The following is a 20366-nucleotide window of genomic DNA, read 5'->3' as shown; positions in this document are numbered from 1 at the left end:
TGGCGCCAAAGCAATACTTTTATTGCTTTATTTAGCCCGGGCATAAAACACCAAATAGTTGAGCCTTTCAGCCAATAACAGAGGACAGGTTGAAAAAGAAAAAAGAAATTGTCAGGCCTAAATGTAAATATGTATAAATTAGATAGCTATTGATGAATGGATGAGTCTTACAAGCATGGTAAGCTATCTTTTAAAAATGCTAGCTTGTTCTATATACTAGTTAAGTTTGGTGTTGTAAATTCCTTTAAAATGATACCTGATAAATTTCTTCTATTTCACTGACGTTGGTGCGCAGCTTTACTGCTCTCTGGTGGCCGCCCGCTGTATTGCGCCTCTACAAAACACCTGCTGGTTAAAAGCAAAACGATATGAACAATACGCACTCTGGTTATATCTTCTTTTTTTTGTTGTTGCTGTATTTCAAAACGAAAGTCACATTTAACGTAGTTTATTTATCTTGAAGCAACTGGAAATCCTTAAAGGGCCAGTACGGTTCATTCCAGTTCGCGCATGCGCGTCACCCTCCTCGTCCTCCCCCTCCCTCCCCCGCTGCAAAAAAAAAAAAACCAGCACCTGCATTCTGGCATTCATGGTGACACAGTGAGTACATACGAATGGGGCGGGGGGTTTATCTGCTATTCTATATTTATACATTGTGGGGAGGGGTGGATGTTTTTGAAGGAGTAATTAGTGCTTGTGTGTGTGTGTTTTTTTAAGGGGGTGTAATGCTAACGCAGCATCCAAAGCCAGGCTTGGTTGGTTACTCGTATTTGCATGCAACGCGAATCCGCTGCACGAGCGTTTACAATGCAAATAAGATGAGCGTTTTAAATGCAGATGTGCTGCTTGTATTTGGAGAAGTGTTTGATCGTGGGGGGGGGGGGGGTGGCAAGAGGCAGATGGATGCTGCCTTGTGGCCGGGCTGCGTCCATTCACTGAAGGGTGGAGGAGGGATATGGGATGGGGTGGGGTGGGGTGAGGGGGGGTGCAGATGTGACTAATATTGCACGGCTGGTGTCGCGTGTGGCGTCGCTCGCAGTTGCCGGCTTCGGAGCGGCTGGAGATGCGCAAGAGGCAGCAGATGCAAGTGCACCAGGAAGCCGCCGCCGCCGTCCTGCACGCCCGCCACGGGATGGCCGACGCCCCCGCCAACGCCCCCGGAAACGCCTCCAACGCCTGCTGCTTCTGCTGGTGCTGCTGCTGCAGCTGCTCCTGGTAACTCGACTCACAAAAAAATTGTCTAAATGGGCGGGGGGGTATAATTAATGCCAGAAATTGGTTATTTTAGCTTTTATTTCAATTATAATTAATTAGGCATAATAATTTGAATTTCGTGAACATATGCTCATTTTTATTTGTATTATTCATTATAAATGAATGAACATTGTTTAATAAAGCAAAAAAGTTTAGATTTTGTATGTGTGAAAAAATTACCCATTTTTCATGTGCATCCTAAAATTATTCCATATAAATAGCCAGTTGTTTAATAAGTAATTATTTTTTGCTAATATCCCATGTTTATTATTCATATATGCAATTAATTAGCAAGTTGTTTAATCACATTTTTTTTAAACTGCATTGTTTATTTTACTAATAATTAAATATATTTCAAGAGCCATGTTCGTTTTATTTTATAATTTTGTGCTTTTTTTTTTTAGGGCTGTCAAAGTTAAAGCGTAATTAATTGATTAGAAAAGGAGCACGAGCGTGTGCAGTGGATTTTTTTTTTTTTTTTGAAGACGTCTTCATAACTTTAAATGTAAAAAAAAAAAGAACACGTAACAGGTGCTTTTTAAATTTGGCGGGCAAAACAAAAAAAAAAAAAGTGATTAATCTGATTCAAATATTTAATCATTTGACAGCTTTAATTTTTATTTGATGTGCAATTGTTCATTCTAATATTAAAGCAACAAATAATTCTCTAAAATTTAATTATATTTTTGAACAATTTTCCCCATGCGAAATGATGTCCAAGTGAAAAAGTAAGTCAAGCGTTGCCAGTCATTTTCTTGCAAGCTATTAGCAACTATGCTAATTACATGTAGCCTGAAATGACTCCTTACCCTGAAGTCGTTGCTAGCCACAATGCTAATGTCAGCATCCACCGGATGAAATGAATGCCTGCAATATAGATCTCGACAATTTCAAGATGACGTTGACATTTTCGGAAGGGGGTGGGACGTGTTTTGGAATCATGGCGCACTTACGTCCTTGAGGGACGTGTGAGTGATTGTTTTCGGCCTCCTGGGGCGCGTCCTAATTGTTGCGCCGTTCCCTCGTGGGACGGCGAACCCAATTAGACCTGGTGTCAGGTGCTGTGTACATTTTAATGACATTTCTTGTTGCCATTCGCGCGGCGGTCCCGGAGGTACACGCCCGACGACTGTTACCATCTATTAATATGCCGTCCGTCCGTCCGTCCCTTGAACGGGAACATTTGCTTTCTTGCAGTTTAACCGTTCGAGGCGAAGACGAGACGATCCAGAGGTCGGCTTGTGATCGCAGGACGGAAGCCGCCAACAACTGCGAAGAAAGGTGAGATCCGCTTTTGAAGGTGAACTCAGGACTCAGGACTCATCCGATGCCATCTTGTGGTCCGGAAGCCCCAAGCCGACGCCGGAGGACGCTCGGTCGTGGACGTCGTCGTTCGAGAAGGTGATGAAGAGCGCGGCGGGGCGCGGCTGCTTCCGCCAGTTCCTGCGCACCGAGTTCAGCGAGGAGAACATGATGTTCTGGCTGGCCTGCGAGGAGCTCAAGAAGGAGACCAACAAGACGGTGGTGGAGGACAAAGTGCGGCAAATATACGAGGACTTCATCTCCATCCTGTCCCCGAAGGAGGTAAACAAACCTTTTCCAGGGTCTCAAAATGGCGGAAAACTCGTGTTTTTGCAACATGGTGAAAATTAATGCATGTCAAGAGTCCTACTGTCGTTCACTATGGCATCAAGGACGATTTGCAACTTTTTGTAATACAAGTTTTTTATACTCGTTAATTAACATAAATGTGGTTACATCATTTAGTTCAATGATACAGTAATTTTAGAGTGATTCATAGTTACTGTTAAAAGGATTGTGAAACCTTGAGTCATAGATTTGTGAGGTAAAAAAAAAATTCTACCACTAGGTGGCATTAGTGTTTCATGTTGGACGTTGATGACAGAAACACTACATTTGTCTTCTCAATTCCAGAGCCAGAAGTGGCAAATCCAAGTCCAGAAAGTAAAAACCCTGCCACAGTTTGGCTTTAAACCCAGGTGGGATCAAGCGAGCTCGCTCATTTAAGTTAACTAGCGAAGTTATATGCAATTAATTACGACTAAAAACTTTAATCGCCTGACGCCCCGAATCAATTATATTTTTTATTTTATTTATTCTAACTTTTTTTCCCCACTTTTGTTAACAAGAGTATGAAAACCTAGATTTTTTTTTATTGTACCTTTAGAACAGATATAACATTTGTGATTAATCGTGAGTTAACTAGTCAAGTCATGCGATTAATCACGAAAGAAACAACCGCGAGACGTTAAAACGGCTCTTGATCGCCCCCCGCAGGTCAGCCTGGACTCGCGCGTGCGCGACGTGATCAACCGCAACATGCTGGAGCCCACCTCGCACACCTTTGACGACGCCCAGCAGCAGATCTACACGCTGATGCAGAGAGACTCGTACCCGCGCTACATCAACTCCGCCGCCTACACGGACCTGATCAAGAGCCTGGAGGCGCCGCCACCGCCGCCGCCAACGACCGCGCCATAGAAGACTCACCATTTAGCTTTAAAAAAAACGGGAGAGAGGGGGAAAAAAAAAGTCGCATGTGTCCCAAAGGGGTTCGGGTTCGATGTCCCGCATTCACAGCTGGCCCACAAATGTCTATTTTTCTACACTCCCTGGCGCTTGACGACGTTGCACTTTTCTACCTTGTTTCCAGGAGGGGCCGCACGGTCGCGTCGGCCGCATTTCGCTGTTTTAGGTCCGCATCGTGAGCCTTAAAAAAAAAAAAAAAAAACATCGAAACTTTTCATTTTGACAAACAGTTTAGAAGACGGGAAGTGCCTTTGGGACGAGATCTTCTACATTTCGAGTACATCCCGACGGGTGCCACATCTGACTTTGGTGCTTTTCAGCTCTTCTCCAGCTTACATAACCTGGATATAATAATACGGATGACGTACGAATATAGCTATACATCTATATTGATTTCTAAATATCTATGTATAGAAAGATATACAGATACCTAAATATAGCAATATAGACACATATATATATATATATAGGCTGTGCATTTTGGATACTGTGATATGCGTCGTCTTCTACGAGGAAAGACGACGTGAAAACATGGCCGCCGCTATAGTTCTAGTTGTGCATCAGGGCAAAAATGTTGGTGTGAAAGCAGTTCAATAAAAGCACAATCATGTTGTTTTGATGGACGCTTTTCATTCAATGTCACTGAAAACAGTTTTCGGAAAAATCCACGCCCAAAAATTTAGGGTTGTGCAATTAATCGATATTCAATTGCAATTTCAATTATTACACTCCGCAATTACAAAATCAACATAATCGTGAATTTTTTTTTATTAATACTCATTTTTGAGTTGTTTAAATTTATACATTTTGTACCTTTTTTTTTTATTTTAAAAATAACTTATTTAATACAATTTTGTGTTGTCCAAAAGGAACTAGCAGAATTATAGTGTTGCAAATTAGTCTTAATATTTATTTTTTTTAATTTTTTTTTACATTTTCTTGTTTTGTAACAAAGAACAAATAATTGTGATTTTCTTTAATGCCAAAATAATCATGATCATTATTTTTTTCCATCATCGAGTAGCCCTACAAAAGGTTTTGTTTTTATATTTAAACATCATTTTCTATGGCATTTTTTTAATTGCCTGGTCTGAAACATAGCATTTACCGTTGATTGTTAAAAAGGGATAGCACGAATGTCCAGGGGTCAATCTGACCCGTGGCGTGTTTCACTAGCCAATTATCTGGAAAAATTATTATTAGTATTTTTTTTAATCAATAAACAATTTCATTGTTAACTCCTTTACGCACCATTTCAATCAATGTTTTCTCATTAAAAATGCATGCTAAAGTGTAGCGTTCAACTGTACAATATTTCAAATCAGGGATGTGCAATTAATCAAAATTCAATAAAAAATTTTAATGATTACACACAATTACAAAAATAAAAGATTATTAATACTAATTTTGAGTTGTTTAAATTTATATATTTGCACATTTTTATTTTGAAATGACTCATTTAATTACATAGTGTTTCACATAAATAAATGTTTAAACCTTTTCTTGTTTCGTACACAAAAAAATAATTATTTGAATCATCATGATTTCAATTATGACCAAAATAATCGTGATTATTATTTTTTCCACGCTTAAACTCTTACAAACAAAATCCCAATAAGCAATTTTATTGACACCCTTACTTACCATTTCAATCAATAATTTGTGACTAGTGACTTGCTCTCATTCAAATAAAAACAACAGCATGCTAAAAATGGGTCAATTTTACCTGCCGCAGGCGGCTTTTAATATCAAAATAAGAAAATCTGTCATCTTGAAATGAGCCTAAAAAACACATTTATCGAGTATGCAATTAAACTTGTCGAATTAACAGATACTGAGCTACACTTTTAGCAACACATTAGCAAAAAAAAAGTAATACTAACAATAGCCCATTAATTGTGCGTTAAAAGTACAGCTTTAAATACCCCGGAACAGGAAATGGCTTTTTTAGCATCACAATCAAGCGACTGACGTGACTCTACCGTAACGTCGCTCTGTGACGGGACGGACGGGACGAGCCTCACCCGGAGCGCAACGTGAAGCGGTCCCGCACACCTCTTAAGCAGCGGTGGAGGCGTGTTTGTTATCGTCAAGTGTCCTCGATCCGAGTCCAATTGGATGCGGCGGCGCTCATTCGTCGCTGAGGGCGGGCAGCTGCTTCTCGATGAATCGCTTGATGTCGACCATTTCCTGCACGCAAACAACATCGTTGGTTCGTATGATGCCCCCCCCCACCCCCAAAAAAAAAAAACTTGGTTGGTCTCGAACCTCTGGACAGGCGCTGTGCGGCAGGCCCGGATACGCCTTGAAGGTGACGTTGTCGGGACCCAGGAGACTCTTCAGCTTGTCGGCGGTGCGAGTGCCGAAGGAGAAGGGCACCAGCGGGTCGGCCTCGCCGTGGCACTGCAACACGGCCATGTCCTTGTTGGCCACGCCCACGCCCGCCGACGCCTACGGGAGAGCCGTTAGCAGGAGGGGGGCGTGGCTGGAATCAAAGTGCCACGCCTACCTGAGCGAAGGCGTTGCGCAGAGGAAGCCAGCAGCTGAGGGCGACCACGCCGGCTAGCTTCTGCTGGCTGGTCAGCGCCGTGTACAGCGACAAAGCGCCGCCCTGTCAGGTCAAATATGATCAAATGTGTCGGTTCAGGGAGCTTTAAATATATTTAAAAAAAAACTACTTTTGGGATATTGACCTGCGAGAATCCACCCACGACGATTCTATTGGAGGGAATGCCGTTCTTCACTTCCTGGTCTATCATGGCTTTAACTGCAGAGGAATCAAAAGTTACGCGATTTTCCTGAATGCAACGCGATGACATCACTTTTGAAGCAACACACGCACGGTTGTCTGACGCTCTCTTGATGCCGGCCTCGTCTTCTTCCGCTTCGGGACTCAAACCGTAAATGTCGAACCTGAACACAAACAATCGTCTACAATACATGCAAACATATTTTTAATACATATTCATGTGCGGCCACTTACCAGGAAGGCATTGACATTCGCATGTTTAAGGTGACAGGCATGGTAGGCCTGTAATAAAAATATTAAAAATGAATTAAGTATAATCATGTCAAATATAGTGAGAAAAAAAAAAAAAGACGGTTAAGTCTTATGCTAATTTTGAAAGGAATACATACGCATGCGGACAAATGTACTTGACGTGTGGAATCCTGATGCCACCAAATGCTTCTGCCCAGCCGTGACTGTCCAAAAAAATACGAGGAAGGGGATTATACAGTACAGTTAACATATGTGTATACAGTACACATACAAACACAAGCAAGTATAAAAATTCATGAAAAAATAGATCCAGATAATCTTAGGACTAATTTGTATGCATACACAGTTTTGATTCCTTCAATTTAATAATGTAATCATGTACAATTATGGCCAATTTCTGTTCATATTGCGATTGTTATACTCGCCAAACGACATTTCATCACATTTTGAAATCAAAATAATCCTCCCAAATCAAGTCCAACTCGTTTTCAACGAGTAACGCTGGCATTTTGACAGGTGACGTAATTATGACGTAATCTCGTAATTGTCCGTCGCACACGGAAAGATTTATGTGACTTATGTTTTCGCTACAGTGGCAGTTGAATCTTTGCTGACCATACAAATAAATACACCGCCGTTATTTTATGTCGTAGTCAGTGTAAGTAAGATTTGAGATGCAAACAAGGTGACCTACCCCGTGTCACCGAGTCCATGCAGAAAGATCACCTGCAAAGGTTTGGAATGACATCAGTTAGTTGGCGGCTGATGCTTATTCTGCAAATACACACGACTGGTGAGGTTTATGGTCATAAAAGCGACATAAGGGATGTGTTGGAGGGAGTAGGTGCAAGGTAGTCGGGATTATAGACTCACCGCCGCGGTGGCTTTGCGGGCAGCAGGCACGATGGCAGGTAGAGGCGCCGACATGTTATTGCCGCACATACAATAAAACGAAGTACCCGTGAAGAAGCCGCTATTACGCGAAATATCGAGGCGAAATGTCAAAAGGACGAGTGTCAGACGGCCGCTTTTAAAACGTTTATTTCGAGGGAGTTTCGTTTGAAGAAAACAACACACGAGCTAATCATACGAATCACATTACTTGGGACGTCGAGAGGTGGCACGGGAAGTCCCGCCTTTTCTCCTTTACGATTGGGTTGAACGTAGGAAGACGTAAAAAATGAAGGCGGCGATTGGTTCTTTGAAACGCCAATATTTTACCTAACGGTAAAGTCAGATGATGCAACGCTTTGATCACTACTTTACATAATTAAAATGTAGCATTAGAGCTTTGAAATATTTTTTTTTCCAAGACCACGAATGTTTTTATGTGATAATAAAATGTTTTTTAAACGTACCCGGGTAAGGCTTACTTCCGAATCACGATTTCTCTTATTTTGATTGGCTTCGCCGAAGGAAATGGACATAAAATCGAGGCGGTGATTGGTTTGCAGGTAAACCAGCTTTTGTTTTTTGTTGTTGTAAAGGCTCACGGGAAGTAAATGCAAAGTTAGACGAGGCAACGCTTTTTAAAATATTTTAAGAATAAAACGTATTTTTATGATTACATTTTTGAAGTGAATTTCAAACCTTTTTTCCCGCTTCATGATTGGCTCCACCAAAGGGCGACGAACAGGATTCAAGCGGTGATTGATAACTATTTTAAGGATTAAATGTAAAAAAATAATAAAAATAATAATAAAAACTAGATTACTTATTTTTCTTCTTTTTTTAAACAATTGTATTTTTCAATATTGAGTTGAATCACTTCCGAAGTCACGCACGTCACGTGACCCTGGTCGTCTTGTTGTCCTTGGCTACAGGCTAGCTAAGATCGTCGCCAAGTTTGTACCGACATGTGAAGTGACTCGCAACAATTATGTCTTTCCCCCACAAAACCGGCGGCAAAGCTTTCGAAGCCTTGCGGAACCTGCCGCGCATATCCTTGGCCAACCTCAGGCCCGAGCCCGGCGCCACAAAGAAGGTAAGGTTGCATTTTGACACACCGTAAATGCGGGCTACCTGGCTAGCGTGGCTAATGCTAACCGTACTTTCTGAAAGTCAACGTCGGCTAACTAGCTAGCATGGCAACATCGGCATAGAGGTTCGCTCGCGAAGCTAATGCTAACGCTAACCGAGCCACTCACTGTAATGGGTTCGTCTTTACACTTTGCATTGTTTTGTAGGAAAAACGTCGGGGCAGAGGGCAGCACGGTGGCAACCGGAGCGGACGTGGACACAAGGGCCAGCGGCAGCGAGGCAACCGGCCTCGGCTCGGCTTCGAAGGCGGACAGACACCTTTTTATTTGCTCATCCCCAAATACGGCTACAATGAAGGACACAGGTATTATTATTATTATTATTATTATTATTCGTGTCAAGACTTCTCACTGATGTCATAAATATTTTTGTAAGTAAAATCTTTAAAAAATTAATATTTGTCATGTAAATTACATAAATATGATTATACATAAAGTAAAACCAATTATTGTACTTTAAATAATTTTAAAAGATACTAAGACAAAATAATAAATATTTTGGGAGTTAAATTACAGATGAGTTGAATCTGTTTTTAAATGGGCTAAGAACAAAAAAAAAATCTTGGCCCACTGGAATGTATTTATCAGGGACAAAATTTTGTGGTTCCGACTACACAAAGTTTCTTCCAAAAATCCCCCAATCTCGGTTTAAAATCCCCTAAATTTGAGGTCTAGTTGAGGAAATACGCCAACGAGTCACCAGGTAACCAACCTGTTTTTGGCCGCCATGTCCTGTTTTTGTTCCGCTTCAGCCGGCGTCCTCAGTGCCAGCCGCTGTCTCTGAGGCGCCTTCAGTACCTCATCGACTTGGGCCGCGTTGACCCCAGCCAGCCCATCGACCTGACGCAGCTGGTCAACGGGCGCGGCGTCACCGTGCAGCCGCTCAAGAGGGACTTGGGCGTACAGTTGGTGGACGAAGTACGTTGTATCACATATCACATTTTTTTCCCCACAATGCATTAAAAAAAAATATTTGCTGAATTTAATGGCAAAAAAATAAAATTGAATCCCGATTTCAATGCCAGCATTTCTCTTCAATGATTTTGTGAGTTTGTTGGTGTATTTTTTTAATCTGCCACCAGATGTCGCCACTCACAACATCTCACATTTGTGTTTCCAGGGCGCCGACTTGTTCTCGGCCAAAGTGAACATCGAGGTCCAGCGCGCGTCCGAGAAAGCCATCGCCGCCGTGGAGAGGAACGGCGGCGTGGTGACCAGCGCCTTCTACGACCCCATCAGCCTGGCCATCCTCATCAAACCCGTCCCGTTCTTCCAGCGCGGCCAGCCCATCCCCAAACGCATGCTGCCCGGCGAGGACCTGCTGCCGTACTACGTGGACCCGGACAACCGCGGCTACCTGGCGAACCCTGAGCACGTGCAGCGGGCGCGCCTGGCCCTGGCGCTCAAGTACGGCTACACGTTGCCGGACCTTTCCCGAGACGAACGGTACGAGATGCTTACTGCCCGCAAGCACACGCGGCAAATCTTCTTTGGACTGGCGCCGGGCTGGATCGTCAACATGGCCGAGAAGAAGATCCTCAAGCCCTCGGATGAGAAGCTACTGAAATACTACGCCTCCTAGTGGATATTTTGTATATTATTTAAACCAAGTGGGTCTTGAGCTTGAGTGGTCAAAATAATTTGCAATAAATTGTCATAAAGCGCCAATAAAATGCACTGAAGCAGTAGTTTGTAAATTGTGTTCATGGGCTCCCTCTAGTGGAATGCAGTGGTATCACCGAATGTTTAAACTACATCATGGACAGTGGCTCGATTTTTTTGGGTTTGTAACTAACAATTATTTTGATTTTTTTTTTTTTTTCAAACTCACTGCGCAGATGATGGATAACAAAATGATTATAAATTCTTTACTGTTTTGGTCCATAACATCTGTCAGGAAATTGGCAAAAATGTTGATTATTGGTTTCCTAAAGTAAAAGCAGAGGTTTGCAAATGTGGATTAAAGTCTTCTTTTGGCAGAACTAAACATGTTTTTTTTTTGTTTTTAATTGAGCAGTACCTTGACTTATGATTTGAAGTTAAGTACTGAAATGTATTCATAGTTCTCTACATAATTATTCGCAACTAACATTCACCTAATTGCCAATTTATTATTTTTGTGGAATCCTTACATCAATATTGTCTATACAGTATTGCTATTTTTGTTTACTGGCCAAAGTAATAATAATAATATTGCTTTGCTGCCATCTAGTGGTATCTTGATGCCAAGAAATATGAGTGTCATTCAGACTTAGTAGTGCTTTGCTTTCATTTTGGTGCCAAGGAAACGTTAACGTGAGCTAAGGAACTTTGTTTCTATAAAAGTAGTGCTTTGTCGCCATTTGCAACAGGGCTCATTGCCCAAAGCTCCAGTTTCTACCTTAAAATGAATTGGAATATATCTATATATTTTTTTCCACTGACTACAAAACGTCTTGGAATGTTCACACGTTGTCATTTTGAAGGGAAAACATTCCGAGCGCGACAGGTGAGCAGGCGGGAAATCAAGACGAGTGGAAAGAATGAAAACCGGAAACAGATGCCGGTGACGTGTGTCACGTGCAACTTCGGAATGAGTCACATGACGCGCGGCAGCTGTACGTCTTGACGCGCGCCTTTTATGGAACACAATCGGGAGGCCGACGTTACACTTCACATTACGATCAACATGCGGCAAAGGGGACATTTTTGCCTCATTCATTTATACAAAAATATTCTTTCATAAATGTGTTAAGAAAACTACTTTTTGTGTGTACTAATGAACAAATATTGTTTGCGATCAATAGCCCACATTTGTGGGAGTATTTTTGAAGAATAGTATCTTGATTCTGAAAGAAAATTAAAATCAGTAAAAAAAATAATTTAAAAAAAAATCTGCCAAAATTGATATCAGCATAAAAAAAGTTTGTCTAGTAAAAATAATATACTATATTTGTTTTTTCTTCTCCCACGTCCATTATTTTAAAATATATGTTTAATTTGGAGAGTTGGCAGGAGCCATTTCTCACAAATTGGAAGTTTATCAATGTTTTTTTGATTAATATTTTGGGTAAAAAAACAAAAAAAACAAGGCAAAGGTCAACTTAACACACTTTAAACAAACTATCGACCATTCTTGGCAAGATTTTTTTTATTTTTTATGTTTCTGTACTTTTCAGCCACTCTTTGATTCCCAGAATGATGACAACATGCAATGCAGAACCCTTTTTTTTTTTTTTTGGTCTTAACATCATTAATCATTATCATTAAATAGTGGATTGAGTGACACCAAAATGTCACAAAATCCATCATGGCTGACAAAATGTTGTTGTTGGCATTTTTGCTTGTCTAATATACAGTCTACTAACTGATGTCTGCCACCTAGGGGCGGACCATGCTATTACAACTTGAAACTGATCAGTTGTGGTAGGAGAGCATTTATTGATTCATTTATTGATTAATTGATTAATTGATTTATTGATTTATTGAGTGATTTATTGATTGGTTTATTGATTGGTTTTTCAAACGTTACCCATCCCTGACCTAGACAGCAAATATGTACCTTAAGGTGGCCTCCATTGCAAGGGTCCCAATAAATGCCCCAGTGCCAATCCAAAGAACCCTAAGAGGAATAAATGTGTCCCATTTTTCTCTGCGCTCACTTGAAAAGTTGGGAAAGGGAGTTGGGCCTCATAGTTTATTTCGTGGAAATGGCCGCCTGGCTATAAATAAGTGCACTATTTGATGCTTCTTTATCAAAGGAAGCATATGTTTGTGTGTTGACTTTGTGCTCCGACACAAAAGCCGAAGCAGCCGCAACCCGCTGGACATTTCGGAGACTTGGAGATTTGGACAGAAAAGTTGATTTTCTTTTAGGGGTGGGGGGGCTTCTAGCGCTTCAACGTGACACGTAGAAGTGGCGTATAGTCTGAGGACAAATCTGGGCTGCATCCTCAGCACATCAAATAAATCAGAACGCAGGAAAGAAAACGCCGAGTCATTGTTTAGCGGCGGGCGCGCTGGCTTATCTTCAAAGCAGCAGATCTTTTGCACTTCAACTCTCAAAACGCTCGTTTCTCTTGCTTGATTCTTGCTTGTTGTTGTTTTGGACGTCTTTTGACTCGCGTTTCCATTTTTCGGATTGTTCGCCATTTTTGTTGTTGCCAGGGTCACTTTTTGCCATTTGGATCGAACATCGGTTCGATCCAAATGCATTTTGTCAACCTGAAAAATGATCAGTCCCGATGCTAGTTTCATTAGCACGCTTATGCTATTTTGCTTTGTGTGTTAGCGTTAGGCTAATTGCTTAAAGGCTAAGCTACGTGGTTATTTTAAAAACACAATTCTCTGATTTGTGTTCACTTTGTCAGGATACTTAAAAGTTGTAAATCTAAACGAAAACATTGGCCGAGCGACAGATTGTATCAGAAAAAGTGTGTGAGAATATTACACAAAATTGCTCCTTTGTCCAAAAATTGATAAGCGACGTCATCTGGCAGAAAACATACAAAAGTCAAATTTTGTTAGCAGGATTGTCTAAATCCTTTTTAACTTGCTGTCACAACATTTTGATTTCCATGATTGGCAAATTGCTCCAATTTTCTCCTCTTTTTCCCAAAAGTAAAAAAAAAAAAAGAAGAATTTTCCAAATTTCACGACTAAAATCCATTTGACCACAATTCAATCCTGTGTAATTTTCCAAATTGTTTTCTTTTTGTGACTTTCAAGTGGCTAAAATGTGACAATTTGATGTAAAAGAATACTAAATGACAAAATCGGACAAAAATCTGCACCATTTGGATGTTTCATGCCATTTGCATTAGCACAGCTTGGGCTCCCTCTAGTGGTACACAAAAGAATTACTGAATTAAAAGTTCATGATTGTTACACAGGCTTAGACATTTACTTTCTTTCTTTCTTGTATTTAACTTGTAAGTACGATTACGTTTGCATTTTATCGGGATTTTAGCTCAATTTTGTGTCGGGTTTCATGTCAGAAAATCGGCAAACATGTTGATGATTGTTTTCCAAAGTAAAAGCAGACGTTGGCAAATTCTAATTTTGGGGATAATCAGACCGCTTTTTGGTGAGCGTTTGCTATTTCGAGGCTGAATTTTTTGCGGATTTGTTTAACAAGATCTCATCACGATTAATCGATGCTCAAAATAGCTGTGGATTCATTTGATAATTGATTAGATGGGTTGTCTATTTTGCTGGTATGCAAAAGATAATTGATCATCGATTAGCTGTCGATTAATCGAATAACTGCTGCTTTTCGTTGCTGTGTTGTGAAAAGTTTGGGAAGGGCGGCGGCGGCGGCGGCCGTAGACTTGAAAAGGATTTGTCTCGCTGCACATTAATCTAATGTCTGTGTCTAACCTGTTCACACCTAATTAGAGCAGCCGGCAGACATTTTCTGCCACTTAACGAACGTGAGGATTTGTTTGGGGGCTCTCGAGGGCCACTTAATAGCGGCTCTGAGGTGCCCACGCACGCGGCTGCAATATGGAGGACGTCCAGACGTCCAGACGTCCTTCATTTGTGCCGATAACGAGCAGGCTTATCTGGGCCTTGTTGATTTGCGAAGGAATTGCAGCAATGCAGTCTTTTTTTCTTTTTTTTTTTTTGAAAGTCATATTCATTCAATAGGAAGTACTTTTTTATTTTTATTTTTTTTATGATCTATGGTGTATTTTTTAAAATTATTTTATAGAATATTTGCCTAGTTTTTCACATATACTCTATGTAGGCTATTTTTATTTTATTTATATTTATTATCATATAGCATTGTTTTTGTTTTTATTTGTTTTTGTTTTTATTTCATATAACAAAAGTTTATATTTATAAAATTGACATTTAAGTATAAATATTACACTACTATGACATTTGTGCATTTACATATTTCATTTTGTATTTTTATTTATTTATAAAAAGTAAACACCCAGATATTTATAATTTATCAGTCACATAAAATAGAATATTTCTGAATTTATACATTTGTTTTTTTAATTAATCATCTTTTCTCTTCATTTAAATATATATATATTTTTTAATTATTAATTTATTTAATTTTTCTATACACAATAATGCATTTCTGGAAAAAAAAAAAATCATCTTTACTAAATGTTTCCATTTATTGAGTTGACAAAATCCTGCATGCACGTTCTAATATTGGAGGTCAAGGAACCACTTTGGGTTCCCTTATGGATCCTGATATTAAACACATCACGCACATGCCTTGTGACATTTAATGGGAGGGAGGGGGTATTTTTTTTTGGAGGGTGTTTGAAGTCTGGCTCAGTCCACGTTGTTATCAGCGCCTCATCATTGTGGGGGACCTAATGAAGGGGCGGGGGGGCTTGTAATCCTCTCAGCTGGCCTGACGTAAGGCTGGGCAGGGCGCTATTTACACTAGGGGGGGGGGCACTTAGAGAGAGGGATGGGGGGGGGGGCTTGTGTTCATAGTTGGCTGCATAGAATGCTGTCTGAGCTTTCTATGGATCTTCAGCCTGCTGTGCCCATACAATACAAAAGCCAAAAGAAGAAGTTTGCTAACACCATGCAAGGAATACAGTGCTTCATTATGACACCTTGATGTCATGGGAGGTGTGGGGGGGGGGGGCATATGAGGGTCACAAAAAGTATGAGTAACAAGTTCAATGCAGTTAAGACTATGAAATCCCTTCAAAATGACTCATTTGGTGCGCTAATGTGCAGCTGCAGGCCAACGCAAAGATCTAAAAAATCTACACACCCCACCGAGAACCAGGTTTGTGGAGGGAAGCGGGGGGGGGGGGGGTACTTTTAAAATGTATTCTGGTACAGATACTAGTTATCTGTTCAAAACCGTAATAATCCAAGTATCATAAGATTAAAGTAATGTAATTTGAGTACTTTAAATTACTTTTGGATTAGTCCAATAAGGCAAGACAATGTACCATGTTTGTTACAAATAAGACATTTTTTAAAATTGTTATTATTGAGCAATTAATAAAGAGTGTTAGGAGTGACACCTTACAAAAAAAGTACCATTTTAAAAAATTAATATAATTATATTTCATTTCTAATGAGTGGAATTATTGTACCTATATATAAATGACAACATAAAGAAATGTCATATTAAATATAAATAACAGATTGCGATAGTTATAATAATGTTATTTATAGATTTTTAATGAAACTCCGTGGACTGACATTGTGCTGAATTTTCAGTGACTTAGTGGCAAATGTGCACGTTTGGCCTGTCGGCCAGCAGGGGGCGCAGTGAGCCGAAACCAGCGTTATTGTATTCCCGCTGTGCTTAATTGATTGAATCGATTACAAGCAACAGCTTTGTTGCACTTTTGCGTCTTTCGCAGCACATCGGCGCGTGCGTGACCTTCAACACCGTCGATGTGGATTCGGATCCACCCCCCCCAGCAACCCCCCCCCCCTTTTTTTTCCCTTTACCCCCACACTACACGCGTTTAGTCCTGATGAGTCTTGAACACATCAAGCCTCCTCTTAGCAAAGTCCAAACGCGAGCTTTTGTTTAAGCTCCAAGCCGGGTGACGTCATGGATCTTACACCTTCGCCGTCACGTGACGTCACGCCAGCTCGCGAGTTTTAATGGACGCCATTGCGATGCAAAAGGGACAATAAGCGACTCGTCTGCGGGACAAAAGAGGCGCAGGTGCAAAAATGTTTGCTAGCTTTTTTTGGCGCAGGTGTCATCAAGCTTTTGTTTGCCGGTAATGGAGGCGGGACGGCGCGGGGGGGTTGCGAGGGGGGGGGGGGGGGCACCTGCAATCATCATTCGAGGATGACAGGACAGCATGCTGCAATATGATCACGTTCACGTTTCATGGATTAAGTCCTCATTAAGGTGTCTGTAAATAAACTTTTTCTTTTTTTTTAAGAATAATAATAACATATAAACTTCAACGTCAACGTTATACAGAATCATGAACGTCTACATGATTGTTTTGAAAGTCTTAAATGGAAATTAATATAATATTTAAAAAAAAACGATGACGAATGAACAATATCATCAAAAGAATGCTTTTTAAAAAATGAAACTAAAATTCAATATTACACAAAATTATTACATCTATGTTTTGATTTGATTTGATTTAAACAAATGCTTATTAAAAAACGAAATGTTTAATTTTTTTAAATACCAAGTGATTTAGTCTTGAAATCATTAGACTTTCATTTTTTTTTTAAAATTCAAAACAAAATCATAAGCAGAGCACACTTTACAAAAAGACCTAAATGTAGGTTTGTTAATTGTTGTATTTATTAAAAATATTTTATATATACAAAGTATATTATTATTTTTTATTTATAATTGTTGCATTTATTTATTAAGTATTTTTTCTAAATAAAATATTAGCTAATTCACACCACTGGCGATGGGATCATTAATCACTTTTAATACACTTTTAATAAAATTGTTTTTGTTTTTTTTGTTTGAACGAAATAAGATTTTTTAAAAATTCAAATTGCAAACGCTTCAATTTCTTTTCTTTTTGTGTGTGTGTGTGGCTGTATTTTGGAAAATTTGAATGCTTGGAGGTGAAAAGGCCAAGTTGGTTTCAGGGAGTCTGTTGAGGCTTTCAATACACTTCAAGACTTGGCGAGCACGCACTTGTCTTTCTTTCTTTTCTTTTTTTTGTAATCTTTCTTTCTTTTTTTAAAATTCGTGGGTCGTCTCTCCTTGCAGATGATGAACCGCTCTTTATCATCATCATCATCGTCGTCATCGTCATCGCCGCGGCGTCCCCTTTGTGCGCGTCTATCAGCTCAAATATTTGCCAGGCGCAATAAACGCGCGCGTTTGATCATCTGCGGAAAATGGGACAACACGCACGCGCGCACACGCAAACACACGCACACACACTACACGACGCATACGATGCTTGATAAGTGTGTATGTGTGTTGGGGGTTGGCGTCTTGAGTGCCACAATGTAATTAGTAACTAACCCCCCCCCCCCCACCACCAACACCACTTTGATGTACACCCATCAATACTGTCAGGACCTATTGATTGGATTCCAGCACACTTCAACGGGATAAGATTGGATTAATAAAAAAATAAAAACGTTTTCATGAAAAAAAAAAGAAAAGAAAATGTGAGGGAGCATAAGCATGACATAATGAGGAATAAAAAATAAAATACAAAATCAACTACATTAATGCCGTGAATTAAATCGTTAAAAAAAAAATTGTAATTAGCGTTTAAATAAAAAGAACGCAAGTGAAAATAAGCGCGAAATTAAGGAGTAAATTGATGGAAAAAAGTAACAAAAAAATTAACCGCACATTTTAATGGGAATTGAAATATATTTTTATTTTAAATATAGAAAACGAAACAAAAACATAAATTTATAGTGGAAATTGAAGTAAAAAAATATACGTTAACGTTGCTATTAATTTAAAATCTGCATTTTAATTTAATTGGGGGAAAAAAACGTTAAATTCGTGAATGCCTTGAGGGTGTCTGAAGGGAGGAGGGGGGGGGGGGGGGCATTGGGACCTCACCTGGACTTCACACCTTCTATCCCCTTCCTCTCATTGGCCGAGGCCCCAAATAAATCCGAGGGTCCCGTGACGGCGACCTCCCGACCCCTCCTCCCGGCATGCACCACTTCAGCGAGGAGCCGCCGTGCGCCTCGCCCTACGGCGCGTCGGCCTGCTCGGACCCGGCCGGCCCGCACGGCTCGCTGCGCTCGGCCCAGGGTCCCAACAAGTGCGGAGGCCCCCCGGGGCAGCGGGTGCGGAGGCCTCTGAACGCCTTCATCATCTGGACCAAGGAGGAGCGCAGGCGGCTGGCCCAGCTCAACCCCGACTTGGAGAACACCGACCTCAGCAAGATTCTCGGTGAGAGATCGGTGTTATTTTTTTCAATTATATTTGATTATTTTCATTATTATCATTACTAGATTTGTTCATTGTTATATTTACTTATTAAAAGGCAGCCATTTGCACCGATCACAACCATTTTCGAGCATTTTGAGTGATTTTTCAAGCCCCACAGAATATTATGCCGTGTGATTCATTTCACATTGATTCTACCTTTTTAATTCTCTAGTAACATTGTAAGAAATTGAACCGCTTTGCCTTATATCCGGAGAAAAAAAGCTTTTTGTGAAGACAAACACATCAAGCTAATATTTTTCTTCCGCTCATTAATGACACAGACTTCAGCTAACTATCAACACATATTGGTTGGATATACAAACCATAAATAATGTAGGGGACAGAGGGAACTTTTTCCTCTCAAATGGTTGCACCGCTTCCCCCTGCTGGCCGTTTGGCTCATGACAACACCTCACGTGCTTGCAAGACTTGTCAACCTCGACCAAATGAATAAAACAAACCAAACACCATCAACTCAACTTTTGGTTGGCTCGACGGTTTAAGTCGTCTTTGGCACTGAATGACTTTTTCCCGCTTGATGTTTGCCCGCAGGCAAGACGTGGAAATCGATGCCGCTGTCCGAGAAGCGTCCGTACATGCAGGAGGCGGAGCGTCTGCGCGTGCAGCACACCATCGACTACCCCGACTACAAGTACCGGCCCCGCCGCAGGAAGCAGCTGAAAAAAAGCGCCAAGACGGCCGGCGCCGAAACATCGCCGCCCCTGCGCCCCCCTGACGGCTTGGACCTGACCTACAACCTCACCTGCCTGCTCCACAACCAGCACCAGCAACTCCACGGCTCCTTCGCCGGCGCTTATCCCGATCGGGGCTACCCGACCAGTCCCTTTTGTCAGGAGGCCTTGCGGGATTCCTACCCGAGCGAGCCTCACCTGCGTTTCGGGGGGCAGCGGCACGCCGAGCAGGCCGAGTCCAGGTTCTTCGGCGGGCCCTCGCTGGACGTCTACCTGGAGCGGGTCCAGCTGGACACGCTGTACGATCTGGACCGCAGCGAGTTTGAACAGTACTTGGGCCCGCCGGGTCCCCTCAGGCCCGAAGCGGTGGATCTCGGCTGCTACCGCAGACAACAGCGCTCGCTATCCTGAACATGAACACATCATTTATATTTATATTGGGTTATTTTTAACCCAGCAGTCAAGCAGAGGTGGCAAATCCAGGTCCAGAAAGTAAAAACCCAGCCACAGTTTAGCTTTAGCCCCAGTTGCTAGCTAGCTAGCTCCCTCGCTATCTCCCTGCTACTTGTTTACCTGCTAGGGAACTAGCTAGTCTGCCACAGTTCAGCTTAAGCCCCAGGTGCTAGCTAATTAGCGCCCTAGCTAACTCCCCGAGTGCTTCTTTACTGGCTAAGGAGCTAGCTAGCCTGCTACAGTTTGGCTTTAGCCCCAGGTGCTAGCTAACTAGCTCCCCGGGTGCTTGTTTACCTGCTAGGGAGCTAGCTAGCTAGCTAGCATAAGAGGCTTAAAGCTAAACTGTGGCAGGGTTTTTACTTTCTGGACCTGGATTTGCCATCTCTGTAGAATATATGGTAGAATTTCTGTTAATACAATCAACATAGTCAATAAAAGTATTTACTTGAAGTAAACCGAAGCTACACTGCATATAAAAAGTCTACACACCTCTGTAG

General features: G+C 41.2%; 4 protein-coding genes across 5 annotated transcripts; 3 read left to right on the top strand and 1 right to left on the bottom strand.

Moving 5' to 3' along the window:
- Positions 1-539: 539 nt before the first annotated feature.
- LOC144040356 (regulator of G-protein signaling 20-like) lies at positions 540-4423 on the top strand. Its single transcript, XM_077554483.1, has 5 exons — positions 540-600; positions 1040-1215; positions 2452-2535; positions 2604-2838; positions 3553-4423. The coding sequence occupies exons 2-5, from the start codon at positions 1064-1066 to the stop codon at positions 3754-3756; spliced, it is 675 nt and encodes a 224-aa protein (XP_077410609.1). The 5' UTR covers positions 540-600; positions 1040-1063; the 3' UTR covers positions 3757-4423.
- Positions 4424-5520: 1097 nt separating this feature from the next.
- lypla1 (lysophospholipase 1) lies at positions 5521-8619 on the bottom strand. The gene is made up of 9 exons (XM_077554482.1): positions 7679-8619; positions 7500-7531; positions 6943-7008; positions 6788-6835; positions 6647-6717; positions 6498-6571; positions 6314-6415; positions 6073-6255; positions 5521-5994 (listed from the first exon to the last, which is right to left on the bottom strand). Exons 1-9 carry the CDS (start codon positions 7745-7747, stop codon positions 5935-5937), a joined length of 705 nt encoding a protein of 234 aa, XP_077410608.1. The 5' UTR covers positions 7748-8619; the 3' UTR covers positions 5521-5934.
- Positions 8100-10532, top strand: mrpl15 (mitochondrial ribosomal protein L15). 2 transcript variants are annotated; one of them, XM_077554481.1, is made up of 5 exons: positions 8100-8259; positions 8629-8789; positions 8992-9149; positions 9597-9762; positions 9965-10532. In XM_077554481.1, the coding sequence occupies exons 2-5, from the start codon at positions 8685-8687 to the stop codon at positions 10424-10426; spliced, it is 891 nt and encodes a 296-aa protein (XP_077410607.1). In that variant the 5' UTR covers positions 8100-8259; positions 8629-8684; the 3' UTR covers positions 10427-10532. The 2 variants fall into 2 exon arrangements, with proteins under 2 accessions (XP_077410607.1, XP_077410606.1); XM_077554480.1 differs by lacking the exon at positions 8100-8259 and having other exon boundaries at positions 8560-8789.
- A 7912-nt stretch (positions 10533-18444) lies between these two features.
- On the top strand, positions 18445-19827 carry sox32 (SRY-box transcription factor 32). The gene is made up of 2 exons (XM_077555060.1): positions 18445-18685; positions 19277-19827. The coding sequence occupies exons 1-2, from the start codon at positions 18445-18447 to the stop codon at positions 19825-19827; spliced, it is 792 nt and encodes a 263-aa protein (XP_077411186.1).
- The last annotated feature ends 539 nt before the right edge of the window (positions 19828-20366 follow it).

Source organism: Vanacampus margaritifer, chromosome 20 (genome assembly GCF_051991255.1).
Source record: "Vanacampus margaritifer isolate UIUO_Vmar chromosome 20, RoL_Vmar_1.0, whole genome shotgun sequence".
Taxonomy (NCBI): domain Eukaryota; kingdom Metazoa; phylum Chordata; class Actinopteri; order Syngnathiformes; family Syngnathidae; genus Vanacampus; species Vanacampus margaritifer.
Note: the sequence above shows the minus strand (reverse complement) of the source record. Positions and strands in the feature narration are given on the sequence as shown.

What these genes read in the sequence shown, in the direction of transcription:
- LOC144040356 (XM_077554483.1), top strand. Translation starts at nt 1,064, where the DNA reads ATGCGCAAGAGGCAGCAGATGCAAGTGCACCAGGAAGCCGCCGCCGCC. An exon ending in TGCTGCTGCAGCTGCTCCTG is followed by an intron (nt 1,216 to 2,451) that starts GTAACTCGACTC and finishes GCTTTCTTGCAG; the next exon opens with TTTAACCGTTCGAGGCGAAG. An exon ending in CCATCCTGTCCCCGAAGGAG is followed by an intron (nt 2,839 to 3,552) that starts GTAAACAAACCT and finishes CGCCCCCCGCAG; the next exon opens with GTCAGCCTGGACTCGCGCGT.
- lypla1 (XM_077554482.1), bottom strand. Translation starts at nt 7,747, where the DNA reads ATGTGCGGCAATAACATGTCGGCGCCTCTACCTGCCATCGTGCCTGCT. An exon ending in CATGGACTCGGTGACACGGG is followed by an intron (nt 7,009 to 7,499) that starts GTAGGTCACCTT and finishes TTTTTTGGACAG; the next exon opens with TCACGGCTGGGCAGAAGCAT. An exon ending in CGAATGTCAATGCCTTCCTG is followed by an intron (nt 6,718 to 6,787) that starts GTAAGTGGCCGC and finishes GTTTGTGTTCAG; the next exon opens with GTTCGACATTTACGGTTTGA.
- mrpl15 (XM_077554481.1), top strand. Translation starts at nt 8,685, where the DNA reads ATGTCTTTCCCCCACAAAACCGGCGGCAAAGCTTTCGAAGCCTTGCGG. An exon ending in GGCTACAATGAAGGACACAG is followed by an intron (nt 9,150 to 9,596) that starts GTATTATTATTA and finishes GTTCCGCTTCAG; the next exon opens with CCGGCGTCCTCAGTGCCAGC. An exon ending in GCGTACAGTTGGTGGACGAA is followed by an intron (nt 9,763 to 9,964) that starts GTACGTTGTATC and finishes TTGTGTTTCCAG; the next exon opens with GGCGCCGACTTGTTCTCGGC.
- sox32 (XM_077555060.1), top strand. Translation starts at nt 18,445, where the DNA reads ATGCACCACTTCAGCGAGGAGCCGCCGTGCGCCTCGCCCTACGGCGCG. An exon ending in CGACCTCAGCAAGATTCTCG is followed by an intron (nt 18,686 to 19,276) that starts GTGAGAGATCGG and finishes GTTTGCCCGCAG; the next exon opens with GCAAGACGTGGAAATCGATG.